The 19,544-nt window shown below is 46.3% G+C and overlaps 1 protein-coding gene across 3 annotated transcripts in view; it reads right to left on the bottom strand.

The window, feature by feature from the left end:
• Window positions 1–19,544, bottom strand: part of NDUFS1 (NADH:ubiquinone oxidoreductase core subunit S1) — a 490,208-nt gene that overhangs the window by 359,705 nt on the left and 110,959 nt on the right. For all 3 annotated transcript variants that reach the window (XM_069225983.1, XM_069225982.1, XM_069225981.1), the window contains one exon: window positions 10,696–10,826. In XM_069225983.1, coding sequence (XP_069082084.1) covers window positions 10,696–10,826 — 131 coding nt within the window. The remainder of the gene's footprint in view (window positions 1–10,695; window positions 10,827–19,544) is intronic.

Here is a 19,544-nt window from a genome sequence, read left to right as displayed (position 1 = left end):
GGACACTCCAGCTAGTGGAGTTGCCCGCCCCCTCCGGCCAGGCCCCACTTTTGGCGGCAAGGCCGGAGAAAATAATGAGAAAAACAAGGAGGAGTCACTGGCCAGTCAGGACAGCCCCTAAGGTGTCCTGAGCTGAAGTGACTCTAACTTTTAGAAATCCTCCATCTTGCAGATGGAGGATTCCCCCAATAGGGTTAGGATTGTGACCCCCTCCCCTTGGGAGGAGGCACAAAGAGGGTGTACCCACCCTCAGGGCTAGTAGCCATTGGCTACTAACCCCCCAGACCTAAACACGCCCTTAAATTTAGTATTTAAGGGCTACCCTGAACCCTAGAAAATTAGATTCCTGCAACTACAAGAAGAAGGACTGCCCAGCTGAAAACCCCTGCAGCGGAAGACCAGAAGACGACAACTGCCTTGGCTCCAGAAACTCACCGGCCTGTCTCCTGCCTTCCAAAGATCCTGCTCCAGCGACGCCTTCCAAAGGGACCAGCGACCTCGACATCCTCTGAGGACTGCCCCTGCTTCGAAAAGACAAGAAACTCCCGAGGACAGCGGACCTGCTCCAAGAAAAGCTGCAACTTTGTTTCCAGCAGCTTTAAAGAACCCTGCAAGCTCCCCGCAAGAAGCGTGAGACTTGCAACACTGCACCCGGCGACCCCGACTCGGCTGGTGGCGATCCAACACCTCAGGAGGGACCCCAGGACTACTCTGATACTGTGAGTACCAAAACCTGTCCCCCCTGAGCCCCCACAGCGCCGCCTGCAGAGGGAATCCCGAGGCTTCCCCTGACCGCGACTCTTTGAACCTAAAGTCCCGACGCCTGGGAGAGACCCTGCACCCGCAGCCCCCAGGACCTGAAGGACCGGACTTTCACTGGAGAAGTGACCCCCAGGAGTCCCTCTCCCTTGCCCAAGTGGAGGTTTCCCCGAGGAATCCCCCCCTTGCCTACCTGCAGCGCTGAAGAGATCCCGAGATCTCTCATAGACTAACATTGCGAACCCGACGCCTGTTCCTACACTGCACCCGGCCGCCCCCGCGCTGCTGAGGGTGAAATTTCTGTGTGGGCTTGTGTCCCCCCCGGTGCCCTACAAAACCCCTCTGGTCTGCCCTCCGAAGACGCGGGTACTTACCTGCAAGCAGACCGGAATCGGGGCACCCCCCTCTCTCCATTCTAGCCTATGTGTTTTGGGCACCACTTTGAACTCTGCACCTGACCGGCCCTGAGCTGCTGGTGTGGTGACTTTGGGGTTGCTCTGAACCCCCAACGGTGGGCTACCTTGGACCAAGAACTGAACCCTGTAAGTGTCTTACTTACCTGGTAAAACTAACAAAAACTTACCTCCCCTAGGAACTGTGAAAATTGCACTAAGTGTCCACTTTTAAAACAGCTATTTGCCAATAACTTGTAAAGTATACATGCAATTTTTATGATTTAAAGTTCCTAAAGTACTTACCTGCAATACCTTTCAAATGAGATATTACATGTAGAAATTGAACCTGTGGTTCTTAAAATAAACTAAGAAAAGATATTTTTCTATAACAAAACCTATTGGCTGGATTTGTCTCCGAGTGTGTGTACCTCATTTATTGTCTATGTGTATGTACAACAAATGCTTAACACTACTCCTTGGATAAGCCTACTGCTCGACCACACTACCACAAAATAGAGCATTAGTATTATCTATTTTTACCACTATTTTACCTCTAAGGGGAACCCTTGGACTCTGTGCATGCTATTCCTTACTTTGAAATAGCACATACAGAGCCAACTTCCTACAATATATATAAAAAAATGTGTGTTATTTTTATAAAGTGGGGTTGGATTTGCTTATTGATGTGTCTGTCTCACTTACTGCCTATGTGTGTACTTTACATGCCTAGCACTAGTCTCTGATATGCCTAACTGCTCGCCCACAAGACTCTTTACACAGTGTATCTCTTTTTGGTCCACTATATAAAGAGCCAGCTTCCTACACGTGTGTGACTGCAGGGACACAAGAAGCTGCAAGAGGTTTTTTCCTGTCAGTAACCCACTGTAGGAGGCTGGACTGGCTTGTAGTGAGTACCAAGGGGTACTTGCACCTTGCACCAGGCCCAGTTATCCCTTATTAGTGTATAGGGTGTCTAGCAGCTTAGGCTGATAGATAATGGTAGCTTAGCAGAGCAGCTTAGGCTGAACTAGGAGACGTGTGAAGCTACTACAGTACCACTTAGTGTCATATGCACAATATCATAAGAAAACACAATACACAGTTATACTAAAAATAAAGGTACTTTATTTTTATGACAATATGCCAAAGTATCTTAGAGTGTACCCTCAGTGAGAGGATAGGAAATATACACAAGATATATATACACAATAGCAAAAATATGCAGTATAGTCTTAGAAAACAGTGCAAACAATGTATAGTTACAATAGGATGCAATGGGGAAACATAGGGATAGGGGCAACACAAACCATATACTCCAGAAGTGGAATGTGAACCACGAATGGACCCCAAACCTATGTGACCTTGTAGAGGGTCGCTGGGACTATTAGAAAATAGTGAGAGTTAGAAAAATAACCTTCCCCAAGACCCTGAAAAGTGAGTGCAAAGTGCACCAAAGTTCCCCTAAGGACAAAATAGTCGTGTTAGAGGGAGAATGCAAGGAAAACACAAATCAGCAATGCAACAACGATGGATTCCTGTCTGAAGGTACCTGTGGAACAAGGGGACCAAGTCCAAAAGTCACAAGCAGCTCGGAGATGGGCAGATGCCCAAGAAATGCCAGCGGTTGGTGCAAAGAAGCTCTTTCTAGGCTGAAGAACTGTGAATACTGCAGGAACGACAAGGGCTAGAGACTTCCCCTTTGGAGGATGGATCCCCCACGCCTTGGAGGGTCGTGCAGAAGTGTTTTCCCGCCGGATGGATGCCAACAAGCCTTGCTACACGCAAATCGTGCGTTTGGCGTTTTTGGACGCTGCTGGGGCCCAGGAGGGACCAGAAGGTCGCAAATTGGACCTGCAGAGAGAGGGGACGTCGAGCAAGACAAAGAGCCCTCACTGAAGCAGGTAGCACCCGGAGAAGTGCCAGAAACAGGCACTACGAGGATGCGTGAAACGGTGCTCGCCGAAGTTGCACAAAGGAGTCCCACGTCGCCGGAGACCAACTTAGAAAGTCGTGCAATGCAGGTTAGAGTGCCGTGGACCCAGGCTTGGCTGTGCACACAGGATTTCCGCCGGAAGTGCACAGGGGCCGGAGAAGCTTGCAAAGTCGCGGTTCCCAGCAATGCAGCCCAGCGAGGTGAGGCAAGGACTTACCTCCACCAAACTTGGGCTGAAGAGTCACTGGACTGTGGGGGTCACTTGGACGGTGTCGCTGGATTCGAGGGACCTCGCTCGTCGTGCTGAGAGGAGACCCAAGGGACCGGAGATGCAGCTTTTTGGTGCCTGCGGTTGCAGGGGGAAGATTCCGTCGACCCACGGGAGATTTCTTCGGAGCTTCTGGTGCAGAGAGGAGGCAGGCTACCCCCACAGCATGCACAAGCAGGAAAACAGTCGAGAAGGCGGCAGGATCAGCGTTACAGAGTTGCAGTAGTCGTCTTTGCTACTATGTTGCAGGTTTGCAGGCTTCCAGCGCGGTCAGCGGTCGATTCCTTATCAGAAGGTGAAGAGGGAGATGCAGAGGAACTCGGCTGAGCTCATGCATTCGTTATCTAAAGTTTCCCCAGAGACAGAGACCCTAAATAGCCAGAAAAGAGGGTTTGGCTACCTAGGAGAGAGGAAAGGCTACTAACACCTGAAGGAGCCTATCACAAGGAGTCTCTGACGTCACCTGGTGGCACTGGCCACTCAGAGCAGCCCAGTGTGCCAGCAGCACCTCTGTTTCCAAGATGGCAGAGGTCTGGAGCACACTGGAGGAGCTCTGGACACCTCCCAGGGGAGGTGCAGGTCAGGGGAGTGGTCACTCCCCTTTCCTTTGTCCAGTTTCGCGCCAGAGCAGGGGCTAAGGGGTCCCTGAACCGGTGTAGACTGGCTTATGCAGAATTGGGCACATCTGTGCCCAACAAAGCATTTCCAGAGGCTGGGGGAGGCTACTCCTCCCCTGCCTTCACACCATTTTCCAAAGGGAGAGGGTGTCACACCCTCTCTCAGAGGAAGTTCTTTGTTCTGCCATCCTGGGCCAGGCCTGGCTGGACCCCAGGAGGGCAGCTGCCTGTCTGAGGGGTTGGCAGCAGCAGCAGCTGCAGAGAAACCCCAGGAAGGGCAGTTTGGCAGTACCAGGGTCTGTGCTACAGACCACTGGGATCATGGGATTGTGCCAACTATGCCAGGATGGTATAGAGGGGGCAATTCCATGATCATAGACATGTTACATGGCCATATTCGGAGTTACCATGGTGAAGCTACATATAGGTAGTGACCTATATGTAGTGCACGCGTGTAATGGTGTCCCCGCACTCACAAAGTTCAGGGAATTGACTCTGAACAATGTGGGGGCACCTTGGCTAGTGCCAGGGTGCCCTCACACTAAGTAACTTTGCACCTAACCTTTACCAGGTAAAGGTTAGACATATAGGTGACTTATAAGTTACTTAAGTGCAGTGTAAAATGGCTGTGAAATAACGTGGACGTTATTTCACTCAGGCTGCAGTGGCAGGCCTGTGTAAGAATTGTCAGAGCTCCCTATGGGTGGCAAAAGAAATGCTGCAGCCCATAGGGATCTCCTGGAACCCCAATACCCTGGGTACCTCAGTACCATATACTAGGGAATTATAAGGGTGTTCCAGTAAGCCAATGTAAATTGGTAAAAATGGTCACTAGCCTGTCAGTGACAATTTGGAAGTAATGAGAGAGCATAACCACTGAGGTTCTGGTTAGCAGAGCCTCAGTGAGACAGTTAGGCACCACACAGGGAACATATACATGCACACCTATGAGCACTGGGGCCCTGTGTGACAGGGTCCCAGTGACACATACATATAGGCCACAAACCTATGAGCACTGGGGTCCTGACCAGCAGGATCCCAGTGACACATAACAACCATACTGAAAACATAGTGTTTTCACTATGAGCACTGAGGCCCGGCTATCCGGATCCCAGTGAGACAGTGAAAACAGTGACAAACACCCTGACATACACTCACAAACAGGCCAAAAGTGGGGGTAACAAGGCTAGAAAGAGGCTACCTTCTCACACCCACTGACAACTGGCGACAGAAATTAGACCAGACTCTGCTGTTGGATTCTGCCTGACACGCTAAGAGTCTCCAATTTCCCTGTGTTAGAAATCGGGTCTCTAGTTGGCAGTGGTCTGCACCCTGTCTAAGTAGGGACCCTCACTCTAGTCATTGTAACGGAGCCACACAGCTAAGGTAGCCCGTGCTCCCCCCGTTGGCACGAGCAGTCAAGCTTGTCTCAGAGGCAATGTGCAAAATATTTATATACACGTCCACACCCCCCCCCAAATCCAGTGAAAACACCACAAAAGTACTCCACACCAGTTTATAAAGATAGCAAATATTTATCAGAGTAAAACATGACCAAAACAACAATATTCCAACATATACAAGTGAAGATACACATTTTCAAAGATTAAATCTTAGCATAGCGCTTAGAAACACAATAGCTCCAACTGAGGTTATCACAGCCTTTTGATGGGGTCACTTCCAACAGTTCAACATCACTTGTGAGGGAGTGTGGGACAGTTACAGAGTCGCACAGATTCTGAGCTCAGTACCTTGGAAAACTATGATAAAAGAAAGACATTACATGGAGTTGGGGAGGTGAGGCATCGCTGGAACCGGTGCAGCGCCGATTCCTTACTACTAGGCAGGGGAGGTGAGTGGTCAGTTCCTTACAGTTGCAGGGGAGGTGATGCGGTGTCAGTGGCGAGGCATTGGTTCCTTACGACAAGGCAGGGTTGATAAATCAAGCAGATTAAGATGCGAAGCGCCGACTTTGGGGCCACATATGGGGCCACAGGTGCTGCGACAGAGATGGGTGTCACGGATGACTGTGACAGCACCCGAGACTCACGCTGTGGCGCAACTGCAGAGGCACTGCGTCAGGCCTGTGTTGCAGGTCGCGGTCGTTGCACTTAGCGGAGACCACGGCTCCGGTGCAGGCAGCAGCGCGGAGTAGACAACGTTGCAAGTTCCAAAGTCACTCTGGAGGCGATGTGCTTACTTTCTTCTTGGTTGCACCAGAGCTCACTTCCGAGGGTTCAAGAACTGGATTTTGCACCACTTGGCAAGTCACATCTCTCAGCAAGAGAGCCCAGGCACTGGTAGGTGAAGTCTTTGGACGAGACTTCTTAACAGGAGGCAAGCACAGTTCAAGACATTGGAGAACCTTGGAAAGCAGGATAAAGAAAGCAAAGTCCAGGCCTTTCACTCCGAGGCGAGAAGCAGCAGGCCAGCACAGCAAAGCAACAGGCAGAATTGCAGTCCCTCCAACAGCATCCATCTCTTCTTCCTGGCCGAAAGCCCCCAGTCCAGAAGTGTTCTAACTACGTGGTGTCAGAGGTCCAGTACTTACACCCACTTCTGTTTTTGAAGTAGGCAAACTTCCCTGCCTCGCCCCAAGCACACTCCAGGGGGTTGGAGACTGCTTTGTGTGAGGACAGAGACAGCCCTATTCGGTTGCAAGTGTCAGCTCATCCCACCGCTCTAGCTCAGGAAGACCCATTAACCTGGTGGTGGGACATCAGGATATGCAGGGCACACCTTAGCTCCCTTTGTGTGACTGTCTAGAGTGAATGCACCAAGAGCCCATCTATCATCCTGATCCAGACGTGTGTATTCCACAGACAGGCAGAGGCACAGAATGGTTAGGCAAGAAAATGGCCACTTTCTAAAAGCGCCATTCTCAAACTTTCAATTCAATTAAAAAATCAACTTCACCAAAAGTTGTATTTTTAAATTGTGAGTTGAGAGACCCCAAACTCCAGATCTCTTTCTACTCCCAATGGGAAATTACACTTAAAAGATATTTCAAGAAAAATCCCCTTGTTACCAAATAGGAGAGATTGTCCTTGCAACAGTGGAAAACACAGTTAACAGTATTTCACTATAAGGACATGTAAAACACACCAGTATGTGTCTTACCTTTTAAATACACTGCACCCTGCCCAGGGGGCTGCCTTGGGCCTTCTTTTGGGGTGGCATATGTAGTAAAGAGAAGGTTTACAACTGCACAAAGGCACTGCAATGGAAGTCTTGAGCCAGGTTTAAAGGGCTACTCATGGGTGGTAATCAGTGCAGCAGGCCCACTAGTAGCATTTGATTTACAGGCCTTGGGCACACACCGTGCACTGTACTAGGGACTCCCAGCACCTCTGAAAAAATTACCAAGTCCCATTTTGCAAGGTGCCTTTAAAAGGTTTGGTGAAAAACCTCCAATCCTCCAGAACTCCGGCGGGACCAATGTGCTTTAAGTATCCAGTCAAGGATCCATGGCATTGGCTACAAATTCAGAGACAGCCCACTCAAGAATGAATTTTACTCTGAAAAAGTGACTAAGTCCCTTTCTGCATTTGGCCTTTGAAATGTTTTCTTTTTTTTTTTTATTTCCTGATTTTCAGGAGGTGCAATCAACTTGTATCTTTCCAGGGCTCCATCACGGTCAATCTCAAATCATGCCTAGGTCCTGGTTCACTGCTTCAATAGACTATCATTGGCACTTTGTGGGTTTTGGCTCCATTTTCACTTAAATCTTTAACAAATCTTAACTCGAGATCCCCTTAATTGTTTTTTTGTCATTTTGGTCTTATTTTACTCATAAACATTTTCTCTTGATCTTAAAACTTTGTGTTTTGTGTGACTTTTAATACTGAATATGCACTGCTAAAATACTTAACACGTTGTCTTAGACTTAAGCCTCACTGCTTTGTGTCACATTACCAGGGATTGACCACAGATTAATTATATTTACATTGTGCGACATCTTGTCTATCCCAAATAATTTACTTTCCTATAACAGAACACTGAAAATAGATTTATTATACTGTTAAATTTTAAACATGTCGACATTTTTAGATTTTGCAGCTCTACATGCTGCTTTTAGACACTCAACTAGAACAATTCCACCAGCTCCCTGTTGTATTGACACACTGTGACTAGAGAAAAAAGCACTATTAGGTCTTATAAAGAATCTGGAGAAGGTCTTATGAGGAGAAATCCAAAGCCTCCTAAAGTAAAGCGATAACACAATACCATAGGCACTGTAGTAACGCATGTGTTATTCTACTCAGATAAAATTATCAAGGCCCAAAACAGTCATAAGACACTTTTTAATGTGGTAAAAGAGCTACAACCCCACAGAATGACAAAGAGTGCTTATAGTGCATTAAAAGTAAGTGATCCCTGAGCAATAGGTTCACAGGGGTTTGAGGGCTGGAAACTGAATATTATTGAACTCACACTGGTGCGATCATCGTTGGCCTACACTATTCTTGGTGCTTTTATGGTTTTGTGCTACAAGAGCTCTCAGATCCTAGCCAGCCGTCCGCCTTCACTCTTGGTTGTTTTTCACTAAAAAGGTAGTGGATAATCCCTGCAGCTAGTTAAGGACTTCAAAGGCGAAGTAACGGTTTTGTAATATGTCATTCCGGGTTGTGACATCAAACCCACTCTCATGAAGCTTAATGGCTGCATGCCCTTGCCTAACTCCTCCTCTAAACTGAGGTTGTGGCCCCAGTTGGATGTCCCCCCTCCTTGTTGGGCATTTTACGGTCTACTAAGTCTGGCTCACTGCTAGATTCCTTACCATCTTCCAAGCCTGGTCTTGTGGACTCAAAACTACTTCAGGTAGTGGTGAACCTTTATTAACTCCTCTCTCCATGAGGATCTTGTGCCAGCCAGCTTAGACCCAAACATCTGGTTGAATATCCATCTTATTTCTTTGTTGCCCTGCCGCTCCAAGGTTTTAGAGAAACATGTAAATACCTTTTTAACATCCTATGTGGAGACTCAAATTTACGTTAATTCTTCACAGTCTGGATTTAGGGCAGGGCATAGTACGGAATCCGCCTTACTAGGGGTTACAGACCATCTCAGAAAGTTCCTGGATGAAAGTGGTACATCGGCTCTCATTTTACTTGATCTGAGTGCCGTGTTTGACACTGTGTCCCACTCTATCCTGATTGAGAGATTGACAGCTTTGAGACTTGAGGGAACTGCGCTTGCCTGGCTAACTTCATTCCTCTATGACAGGACATTTCAGGTCCTTTCAGCTAACGCAGTGGCAGAAACTCAGCATTTAACATCTGGTGTCCCCCAAGGTTCAGTGCTCATTCCAGTACTGCTTAACATCTATGTTCATCCGCTAGCAGAAGTAGAGGAGAGTTGTGGCCTGACCTTTTTTTCCTATGCAGACAACACCAAAATTGTTGTCTTCTTGTCGTCAGCACACAACCATGGTCCCTCAGTTCTCAAACGTGGCTTGAGACTATTTGCCACCAGGATGAGTAACAATTTTCCCAAGCTGAACGGTGATAAGCTGGCGGTGATGAGCCTGAGTAAGAATCCTCAACTTTGGGGCCCCCTAACACTGGCCTGCTTCTCTTGGGCCTCTTCCTGCCTTGTCTCCCCAAAGTTAATAACTTGGGCTTCATACTGGATGAACATCTCTTGAGGACGCCACAGGTGGTGAAGTTGACCTCTACTTGCTTTGCTGTGCTCAAGTGGCTGAAAAAGATCACTTGAATCCTTCCCCTACCAGCCCAAAATACAGTAATCCAAGCTCCAACCTGTCCAGATTGGATTATGGCAATATCCTTTACTTCGGTATAGATCAAGCCTCTATCTGCCTCCTCCAAACAGTTTAGAATGCTGCCCAACAGCTCTTGTTTCACCTTCTGAAGCAGGCTTCAGTTGCCCATCTCCTTCAAGCTCTACATTGGCTCTTGCTCACTAAGCGCATTCAATTTAAAGCATTGTGCTATGTTTTGAAAGCTAGAGCTGGATGTGGCCCTTACTACATTCAGGAGACTGTGTTGCTGCTCGTTCACTGAGATCACAGCATATGGCTCTATGTACTGTGCCTGGGTTTCATCTGGCCGGGATGGGCGCACATTCCTTCTCAGTTTTGGATCCTAAACTCTGGAACTCTCTCCCAGTTGCCTTAAGAAATTGTTCCACACTACTTGATTTTCGTCAAAGCCCACAGAAGTGGCTATTGTAGATTGGAAATCTGTTTATTACTGTTTCTATAGCTTAGCACCGGGAAACCCTATGTGGGTAGCTGTGTGCTCTACAAGACCATAATAATAATGATAATAGATTGTCTCAACAGTGCAAGGTGAAAATAAATGTATTTTTTTTTAGGTCTACATGAGCACTGAATAAATACTTTGAGAGTCAGGATACTTACATTTTTTGTAATCATTAGACAGAAGTCATCAGAATAAACTTAAGGATTAATCAGTAGCTCGTGAAAACATATCTCCTCCCCTTTCGCCCGTAATCCTATTCACACTGTGTAGATAATTTCTTAGCAAATGTGCTCAACAGCAATGGAAAGGCATCCTCAATTCTTCTCTGTTATAAGGAGATAATGTCCTGCCAATGGACACTTCTTCACCACACTGATCGATTCAAAGTCATACGGAGATAACCTTTGTAATAGCCAAATGCGGCTGAGCAGTCAACTATGAGCAAGTGATATGAAAGCTGAACTGAAGTGAACTGAAAATGATAAGCAAGAGTTACCTGATGCATCGTGTGCACTGAATACAGCGAGTCATGATGGTTTTCACTAAGGGACCAAGGTTCTTGTCCTCTACAGCACGTTTCCCCTCCATAAATCTGCTCCTGTCACTTCCAAACATCATAGACTGATCCTGTAAAGGATTTAATGAAGCCAAATCAACACCTGCAGACAATGTAGCAAAAATGATGTACTGCTTAAAAATTCAAAAGCCATACAACTGAGAAGCATATGGTATGTAGAGGTAAACATGTAAAGCCTCCCCTTGCTTTACAAAACAATCTATACAAAGGACTTGTAACTGATATAGTAGTAACCAAAGATGTCTCTTCATCATGCTAATCTACAAGCTAATTTCCGGCAGTGATCATGAAATACCAATTTTCAGCACATTTTTGTTAGGTAGCTGAGGAGCACAGGGCATGCAAGCTGTGTCTGCCATTTTGCTCCCCCACTCAAAACATGAGGAACATTCAGCACGTCCTATATATCAGTGGATATGAGCACAGAGCTCGGTAGATATGAACATAAATATGAACACTGAGTGCCAAAATTTGCAGCGCTCTGATCAATGGCAGGTCTTTGGTAAAACACACTTTTGAATTTTTAGAATTCTTAGACAGCCAACAGTTTGATCTGGCGTTTATAGCTGAAACTTGGGTGGATTCCACCTCTGGCCCAGATATGGCCATAGCAACTCATAAAGGGTACTTCATCCACAGACTTGATAGAACATATAAGAGACGTTGAGGACTGGCAATTATTTTTAGAAACACCTCTGCAGCCTTTTTATCACCAGCTGCCCTTAAAGAATGTGAATCACTAATCTTTAATACTGAATCATCTGAAAATCAAACCTTTAACATGCTTCTTGTATATTGCCCTCCTGGGCCCAGATTCATGTTGTCCCAAGATATTGGTCTTCTTCTGGAATACTTTTCTCTTAAACCGGCTTTACGGTATTAGGCGATTTTACCTATCATCTAGAGATAAATGAAGATAAAGAGACAGAAGAACTACTAGATACTATGTCCTGATTTGGGCTATCCCAGATTATTGAGGGCAGCACTCACTCTGAGGGTCACACTCTCGATGGAGTTTTTACAAATAACATTAATATGAAGAGTATAGATATTCTCAACTTGACTTGGTCTGATCATAAAGCGGGATCGTCGAGACAGATATTTCTTCTAAAACTATTTAATTTCCACTTCTTGCAATATAAAAGTATCTTGTCCGTGGCACAAAATACAAGCCTCAGATCTTAATCTCCTTTTATCAGAATCTGAGTTAGCTCCATCCTTAGAGCCTGATAAAGCATCCATGGATTGCAAAAATTGGTGCAAACAGCAATAAACACCCTCCTGCCAAGCCAAAAATGTCAAACAGAAGCAAGCCTTCCGCTCTGTGCTTTAAAGAAAACCTAAGAGCTCTTGAGCAATGCTGTCGTAGGCAGGAATGTGTATGGAGAAAGAACTATAATATAGTGGAAAAAGAAAAATATAAACAGTGTATTGCTAAATACAAAACATTAATCTTAAAAGTAAAGTCAGAATATTTCACCAGAAAAGACTGAATCAGCTAAAAACTCCACCAAAGAGCGGTTTCTCACTGTCACTAAGCTTACCTCTACTCCTGCCGCCAACTTAGTGAGAATAAGTCAGGCTTTTTGCAATGCCCTTGCAAATTTCTTCCAGCATAAAGTTCAGGAGAGCCTTGATGGTTTCTCAGCTAGCAGTCGAGCCATTGACCTGTTCATCAATACTGATTCACTCGCGATTAACAATCAAGTTACCTTTAGAGAATTTACCTATCTCTCTGTGGAGCAAATCAGTCAAAGGTGCTTACTACCAAATCAGGATCCCCATCTGACCCCTGTCCACCCACAACAGTTCAGCTCGTCCCACATATTATTGCTGGACACCTGACTAAAATCTTTAACACCATGTTTAGTACAGGGAATTTCCCCAAACAATGGAAAAAGGGCTTAGTTTTGCAACTAATTTAGAAACCTAATTTAGATCCTCATGACACCAACAACTATCACCCCATATCGAGGCTTCCTTTTCTGGCCAAACTGGCCAAAAAAGCCATGAATTCCCAACTGACATCAATTACTGAATCAAACAATCTCTTAGATGAAACTCAGTTCGGTTTACACAGTGGTCACAGTACGGAGACCGCACTTTTTGTGGCCACTGAAGAAATTAGATCCACGATAGATAAGGGCGGCAGAGCAACCCTTGTCTTATCAGACATGTCTACAGCTTTCGATACGGTCAATCACACTTGTTTGATTTACTGTCTGCAGAAGTCGGGGATCAAAGACAAAGCCCTAGCCCTGCTTCATTTTTTTCCCCCACAGACAGGATCTAAGCAGTGCCTCCTAGCAAATTGACATAGAAGCCCTTTGTTTTGCCCTGTGAGGTCCCACAAGGCTCATTGTTAAGTCTACCCATGTTTAATATATAGGTCACCCCCTTGGCCAACCTAATTCATCATTTCGGGTTTTCACTGGTGTCTTATGCTGATGATACTCAGATTGCTGTTTTACTTTCCAACAGTTATCACAGAACTGGTGAGACCTTTCAAAACTGCATGACAGCAGTCAGCAATTGGATGAACGACAACGGTCTTAACTTAAACTCATCCAAAACAGAATTGATTGTATTCAGCAACAACGTATCCTTCCGGTTCCCGTCTTGTTGGCCGCAAGAATTAGGGTCACTTCCTGTTCCCACAAAAAAAAAAAAAAAATCTTAGTGTAGGAAGTTGGCTCTGTATGCACTATTTCAAAGTAAGGAATAGTATGCACAGAGTCCAAGGGTTCCCCTTAGAGGTAAGATAGTGGCAAAAAGAGATAATACTAATGCTCTATTTTGTGGTAGTGTGGTCGAGCAGTAGGCTTATCAAAGGAGTAGTGTTAAGCATTTGTTGTACACACACAGGCAATAAATGAGGAACACACACTCAAAGACAATTCCAGGCCAATAGGTTTTTGTATAGAAAAATATATTTTCTTAGTTTATTTTAAGAACTATAGGTTCAAATTTTACATGTAATACTTCAAATGAAAGGTATTGCAGGTAGGTACTTTAGGAACGTTGAATAATCAAAATAGCATATACACTTTTCACATAAATCACATATAGCTATTTTAAAACTAGACAGTGCAATTTTCACAGTTCCTGGGGGGAGTAAGAGTTTGTTAGTTTTTGCAGGTAAGTAAATCACCAACGGGGTTCAAGTTTGTGTCCAAGGTAGCCCACCGTTGGGGGTTCAGAGCAACCCCAAAGTTACCACACAAGCAGCTCAGGGCCGGTCAGGTGCAGAGTTCAAAGTGTTGCCCAAAACGCATAGGCTTCAATGGAGAAGGGGGGGCCCCGGTTCCAGTCTGCCAGCAGGTAAGTACCCGCGTCTTCGGAGGGCAGACCAGGGGGGTTTTGTAGGGCACCAGGGGGGACACAAGTTAGCACAGAAAGTACACCCTCAGCAGCACGGGGGCGGCCGGGTGCAGTGTGCAAACACACGTCGGGTTTCCAATGGAAATCAATGGGAGACCAAGGGGTCTCTTCAGCGATGCAGGCAGGCAAGGGGGGGCTCCTCGGGGTAGCCACCACCTGGGCAAGGGAGAGGGCCTCCTGGGGGTCACTCCTGCACTGGAGTTCCGATCTTTCAGGTCCTGGGGGCTGCGGGTGCAGAGTCTTTACCAGGCGTCGGGATCTGGGAAGCAGGCGTTCGCGGTCAGGGGGAGCCTCGGGATTCCCTCTGCAGGCGTCGCTGTGGGGGCAACTCTAGCTACTCACGGTCTCGTAGTCGCCGGGGAGTCCACCCTGAAGTGTTGTTTCTCCACAAGTCGAGCCGGGGCGTCGGGTGCAGTGTAGCAAGTCTCACGCTTCCGGCGGGAGATGTAGTGGTTTTAAAGTTGCTCCTTTGGAAACAAAGTTGCAGTCTTGGGTGAACAGGGCCGCTGTCCTCAGGAGTTTCTTGGTCCTACTAGAGCAGGGCAGTCCTCTGAGGATTCAGAGGTCGCTGGTCCTGGGGAAAGCGTTGCTGGAGCAGTGTCTTTAGAAGGGGGGGGGGAGACAGGCCGGTAGAGCTGGAGCCAAAGCAGTTGGTGTCTTAGTCTTCTTCTGCAGGGTTTTTCAGCTTAGCAGTCCTCTTCTTCTTAGGTTGCAGGAATCCGAGTTCCTAGGTTCTGGGGAGCCCTTAAATACTAAATTTAAGGGCGTGTTTAGGTCTGGGGGGTTAGTAGCCAATGGCTACTAGCCCTGAGGGTGGGTACACCCTCTTTGTGCCTCCTCCCTGAGGGGAGGGGAGCACATCCCTAATCCTATTGGGGGAATCCTCCATCTGCAAGATGGAGGATTTCTAAAAGTCAGAGTCACCTCAGCTCAGGACACCTTAGGGGCTGTCCTGACTGGCCAGTGACTCCTCCTTGTTTTTCTCATTATCTCTCCTGGACTTGCCGCCAAATGTGGGGGCTGTGTCCAGGGGGCGGGCATCTCCACTAGCTGGAGTGCCCTGGGGCATTGCAAGACGAAGCCTGAGCCTTTGAGGCTCACTGCTAGGTGTTACAGTTCCTGCAGGGGGGAGGTGTGAAGCACCTCCACCCAGAGCAGGCTTCGTTTCTGTCCTCAGAAAGCACAAAGACTCTCACCACATGGGGTCAGAAACTCGTCTCTCAGCAGCAGGCTGGCACAGACCAGTCAGTCCTGCACTGAACAATTGGGTAAAATACAGGGGGTATCGCTAAGATGCCCTCTGTGTGCATTTTTTAATAAATCCAACACTGGCATCAGTGTGGGTTTATTATTCTGAGAAGTTTGGTACCAAACTTCCCAGTATTCCGTGTAGCCATTATGGAGCTGTGGAGTTCGTTTTTGACAAACTCCCAGACCATATTCTCTTATGGCTACCCTGCACTTACAATGTCTAAGGTTTTGCTTAGACACTGTAGGGGCATAGTGCTCATGCACCTATGTCCTCACCTGTGGTATAGTGCACCCTGCCTTAGGGCTGTAAGGCCTGCTAGAGGGGTGACTTACCTATGCCACAGCCAGTGTGAGGCTGGCATGGCACCCGGAGGGGAGTGCCATGTCGACTTAGTCATTTTCTCCCCACCAGCACACACAAGCTGGCAAGCAGTGTGTCTGTGCTGAGTGAGGGGTCCCTAGGGTGGCATAAGACATGCTGCAGCCCTTAGAGACCTTCCCTGGCATCAGGGCCCTTGGTACCAGGGGTACCAGTTACAAGGGACTTACCTGGGTGCCAGGGTTGTGCCAATTGTGGAGACAACGGTACATTTTAGGTGAAAGAACACTGGTGCTGGGGCCTGGTTAGCAGGGTCCCAGCACACTTCTCAGTCAAGTCAGCATCAGGCAAAACGTGGGGGGTAACTGCAACAGGGAGCCATTTCTTTACACTTAGTGTCACTTTGGATGACAAACTCATACAAATCAGATCAACATGGCCATCTCCTCTTTTTATGTCTTTAAAACTATTTTAAAAAAATGCTCATCTTATTCTATTTGACTCGTTAAAGAATGATCACAGCTTTAGTTCTCTCAAATTTGGACTATTGCAACAGACACTATTTAAAAAAAACTTACAAAAGATCTCTGTGAATAAACCGCAAATCATGCAGAACACTGCTGCCAGAATGCTACTGAACATCCCCATATTTCACTCAGCAGCTCAAGCCTTACTATTATTATTAAAATATTATTTTATGTCATTTCTGCCCCCTTGGAGGCAGACAGGCCTATTTCTATTAGGCTGATCTGCCTCCACGTGGGCACATTACTGTTGATAATTTCTGCCCACCTTGGGGGCAGATAGGCCTTAGGCCCATCTGCCCACAAAGGGGGCAGACACCACTTAGGCACCAGGGTTCGGTTTGTGTGTGTCTTTTGTTTGCGGGGCAGCTCCTTGGGCAAGGGACGCTCCACATGCATGGGGGCACATTACCAATGGCCATTTCTGTTCCATCCCCCCCCCCAAACTCCAGGGGCAGATCAGCCTATCTTTGTAAGGTGTCTAGTTTTAAAACATGCACAGGTTTGGTAGGTTGTCTTACGTGCCGGCTGAGCGAGAGGCCAAAATCCACAGCTAGGCACTTTCCAAAAAACACATCAGTTTTCAATGTAAAAATTTGATGTGTCCTTGTTGCGTTTTGGGGAGAGTGTTCCTGTCGCGGGCACTATGCCTACCCACAAAAGTGAGGTACCATTTTTATCTGAGACTTGAGGGAATGCTGGGTGGAAGGAAGTTTGTGGCTTCCCTCAGGTTTCAGAAATCTGCAGCTCCGAAATGTGAGGGGAAAAGTGTTTTTTAGACAAACGTTGAGGTTTGCAAAGGATTCTGGATGCCAGAACCTGGCTAGAGTCCCACAAGTCACCCCATTCTGAATTCCCCCAGGTGTCTAGTTTAATTTTTTTTTTATAGGTTTGCCATGTTTCCCTAGGTGCCGGCTGAGCTAGAGGCCAAAATCCACAGCTAAGCACTTTGCAAAAAATAGGACAGTTTTCAATGTTAAATGAAGTGTCCATGTTGCATTTTGGGGCGTTTCCTGTTGCGGGTAACTAGGCCTACCCACACAAGTGAGGTACCATTTTTATCAGGAGACTTGGGGGGGAGGGGACAGAATAGAAGAACAAGTGTTATTGCCCATTGTCTTGCTCTACATTTGTTCTTTCCAAATGTAAGATAGAGTGTAAAAAATAAGTCTATTTGAGAAATGCCCTGTAATTCACGAGTATGGGGACCCCCGATTTCCGAGATGTGCAAATAAGCACTACTTCTCAACACCTTATCTTGTGCCCATTTTGGAAATATAAAGGTTCGCTTGATACCTATTTTTCACTGCCAGGTATACAATGAAAACCTGTTGCAAGGTGCAGCTCATTTATTGGCTCTGGGTACCTAGGGTTCTTGATGAATCTACAAGCCCTATATATCCCCGCAACCACAAGAGTCCAGCAGACGCAACAGTATATTGCTTTAAAAAATCTGCCATAGCTGGAAAAAGTTACAGAAGAAAACGTGGACAGAAATTGCTGTTTTTTTTCAACTCAACCACAATATTTATTTTTTATTTCAGCTGTTACTTTCAGTAGGAAAACCTTGGAGGATCTACACAAGTGACCCCTTGCTGAATTCAGAATTTTGTCTACTTTTTAGAAATGTTTAGTTGTCTGTGATCTACCACTGGTTTCACACTAACTTCTGTCACTAACTGGAAGGAGGCTGAAAGCACAAAAAATAGTGAAAAGGGCGTATGTCCCAGTTAAATGCCAAAATTGTGTTGAAAATTGAGTTTTTTTTATTCAAGTCTGTCTGCTCCTGAAAGCTGGGAAGATTGTGTTTTTACCACCTCAGACCCTTTGTTGATGCCATTTGCAGGGGAAAAAAGCACATGCTTTCTTCTGCAGCACTTTTCTCCCATTTTTCCCCAAAAGGAACAGATTTTAGCTGTATTTTGGCTAATTTCTTGGCTTCCTCTAAAGGAACCCACAAAAACTGGGTAACCTTTGGAATCCCTAGGATGTTGGAAGAAAAGGACGCAAAGTTGGCGTGGATAGCTTATGTAGACAGAAAGTTATGAGGGCCTAAGTGTGAACTACCCCAAAAAGCCACAAAAGGGCTTGGCAACGGAGGGGAATAAGGCCTGGCAGGGAAGAGGTTAAAAATAGGTCAGGTCATTTGTGCTCTGGAAACCAAAACATAACTGAGGCATTTCGGGAATACAATAAAGAACTGTACTGCTCAGAGACCCTTGCCACCTCAGAGATCGACAATTATCTCTCTAAAGCACCCATTGAAAGCTTAAGGCTTAAGAGGCGCATGGAATCGAGAAACCTATACAGATCAACAAAATCTGAGGAATCAGTAGAATAAAACTGAACACATTTCAAATTTCAGATGGTTTCACACCCCTCTTTTAGAAAATCTTCTGCCAAACCTTGCTGACCGATCGCTCTGTGCGATTACAGAGCAAACTGAGATCACAGGATCACGGTTCCAGACTAGGATATCTGACAACCCAGACAGGACACAGAAAAGAGAAACATGTATGCAGCTCGTATTGACAAATGTCACAGCTAACTTCTGACCAAAATTGTTCACAGGCATGCTGGTAGATTCAGACCAACTTTTGTACCCGGCAGAAACGTCAGCTACACCACCAAAAAACTGGCACAACTGACTGACAACATCCTAAATACTGGAAAAAAAGAACCACAATTGGTTCCCCCCCACCCCCCTCCCCCCCAGACACCAAGAAGGCATTTGGTCGGGTACTTTGGTCATTCTTAGACTGAACAATGGCAACCTCTGGCCTAGCAGGCAGTTCAGAAGCTGGGTCCTCAGCAGCTACACAAATCCAAAAGCCCTGGCCTCAAGTTGCATTAGGATTGCAAGAAGCACCAGGCATGGACATCCACTTTGACCTCTCCTTTTTTTCTCTCTCAGAATTCGCTGGTAGAGAGGATTTGAGGAAATGGTAATATCCAGGGTGTACGAATGGGCCTGGTTACCCATGAATTGGCAATGTACAAGGATAACATGATAACAACGATGGACCTGCCGGTATCCATCCTTGCCCTGGCACAGTATTAGGATGCCAAACTGCAAATACTAAACATTATGATTCCAACAAATCAAGCAAAACAAATACATGAAAAGTATCAATTAATTAGACTTAACACATAGATTACTTACCTAGATGTTAAGTAAGTTCACACTGTAAAGCAAAGATGCCAAATTAATTGCAACTCCCTGCTGCACTCCATTCAACAAGGCTTACAGTCCTGGCACAGAGGGCCCAACTTGGAGCTGGAGAATCTCAACA

Source organism: Pleurodeles waltl, chromosome 3_1, assembly GCF_031143425.1.
Source record: "Pleurodeles waltl isolate 20211129_DDA chromosome 3_1, aPleWal1.hap1.20221129, whole genome shotgun sequence".
NCBI lineage: Eukaryota > Metazoa > Chordata > Amphibia > Caudata > Salamandridae > Pleurodeles > Pleurodeles waltl.
Note: the sequence above shows the minus strand (reverse complement) of the source record. Positions and strands in the feature narration are given on the sequence as shown.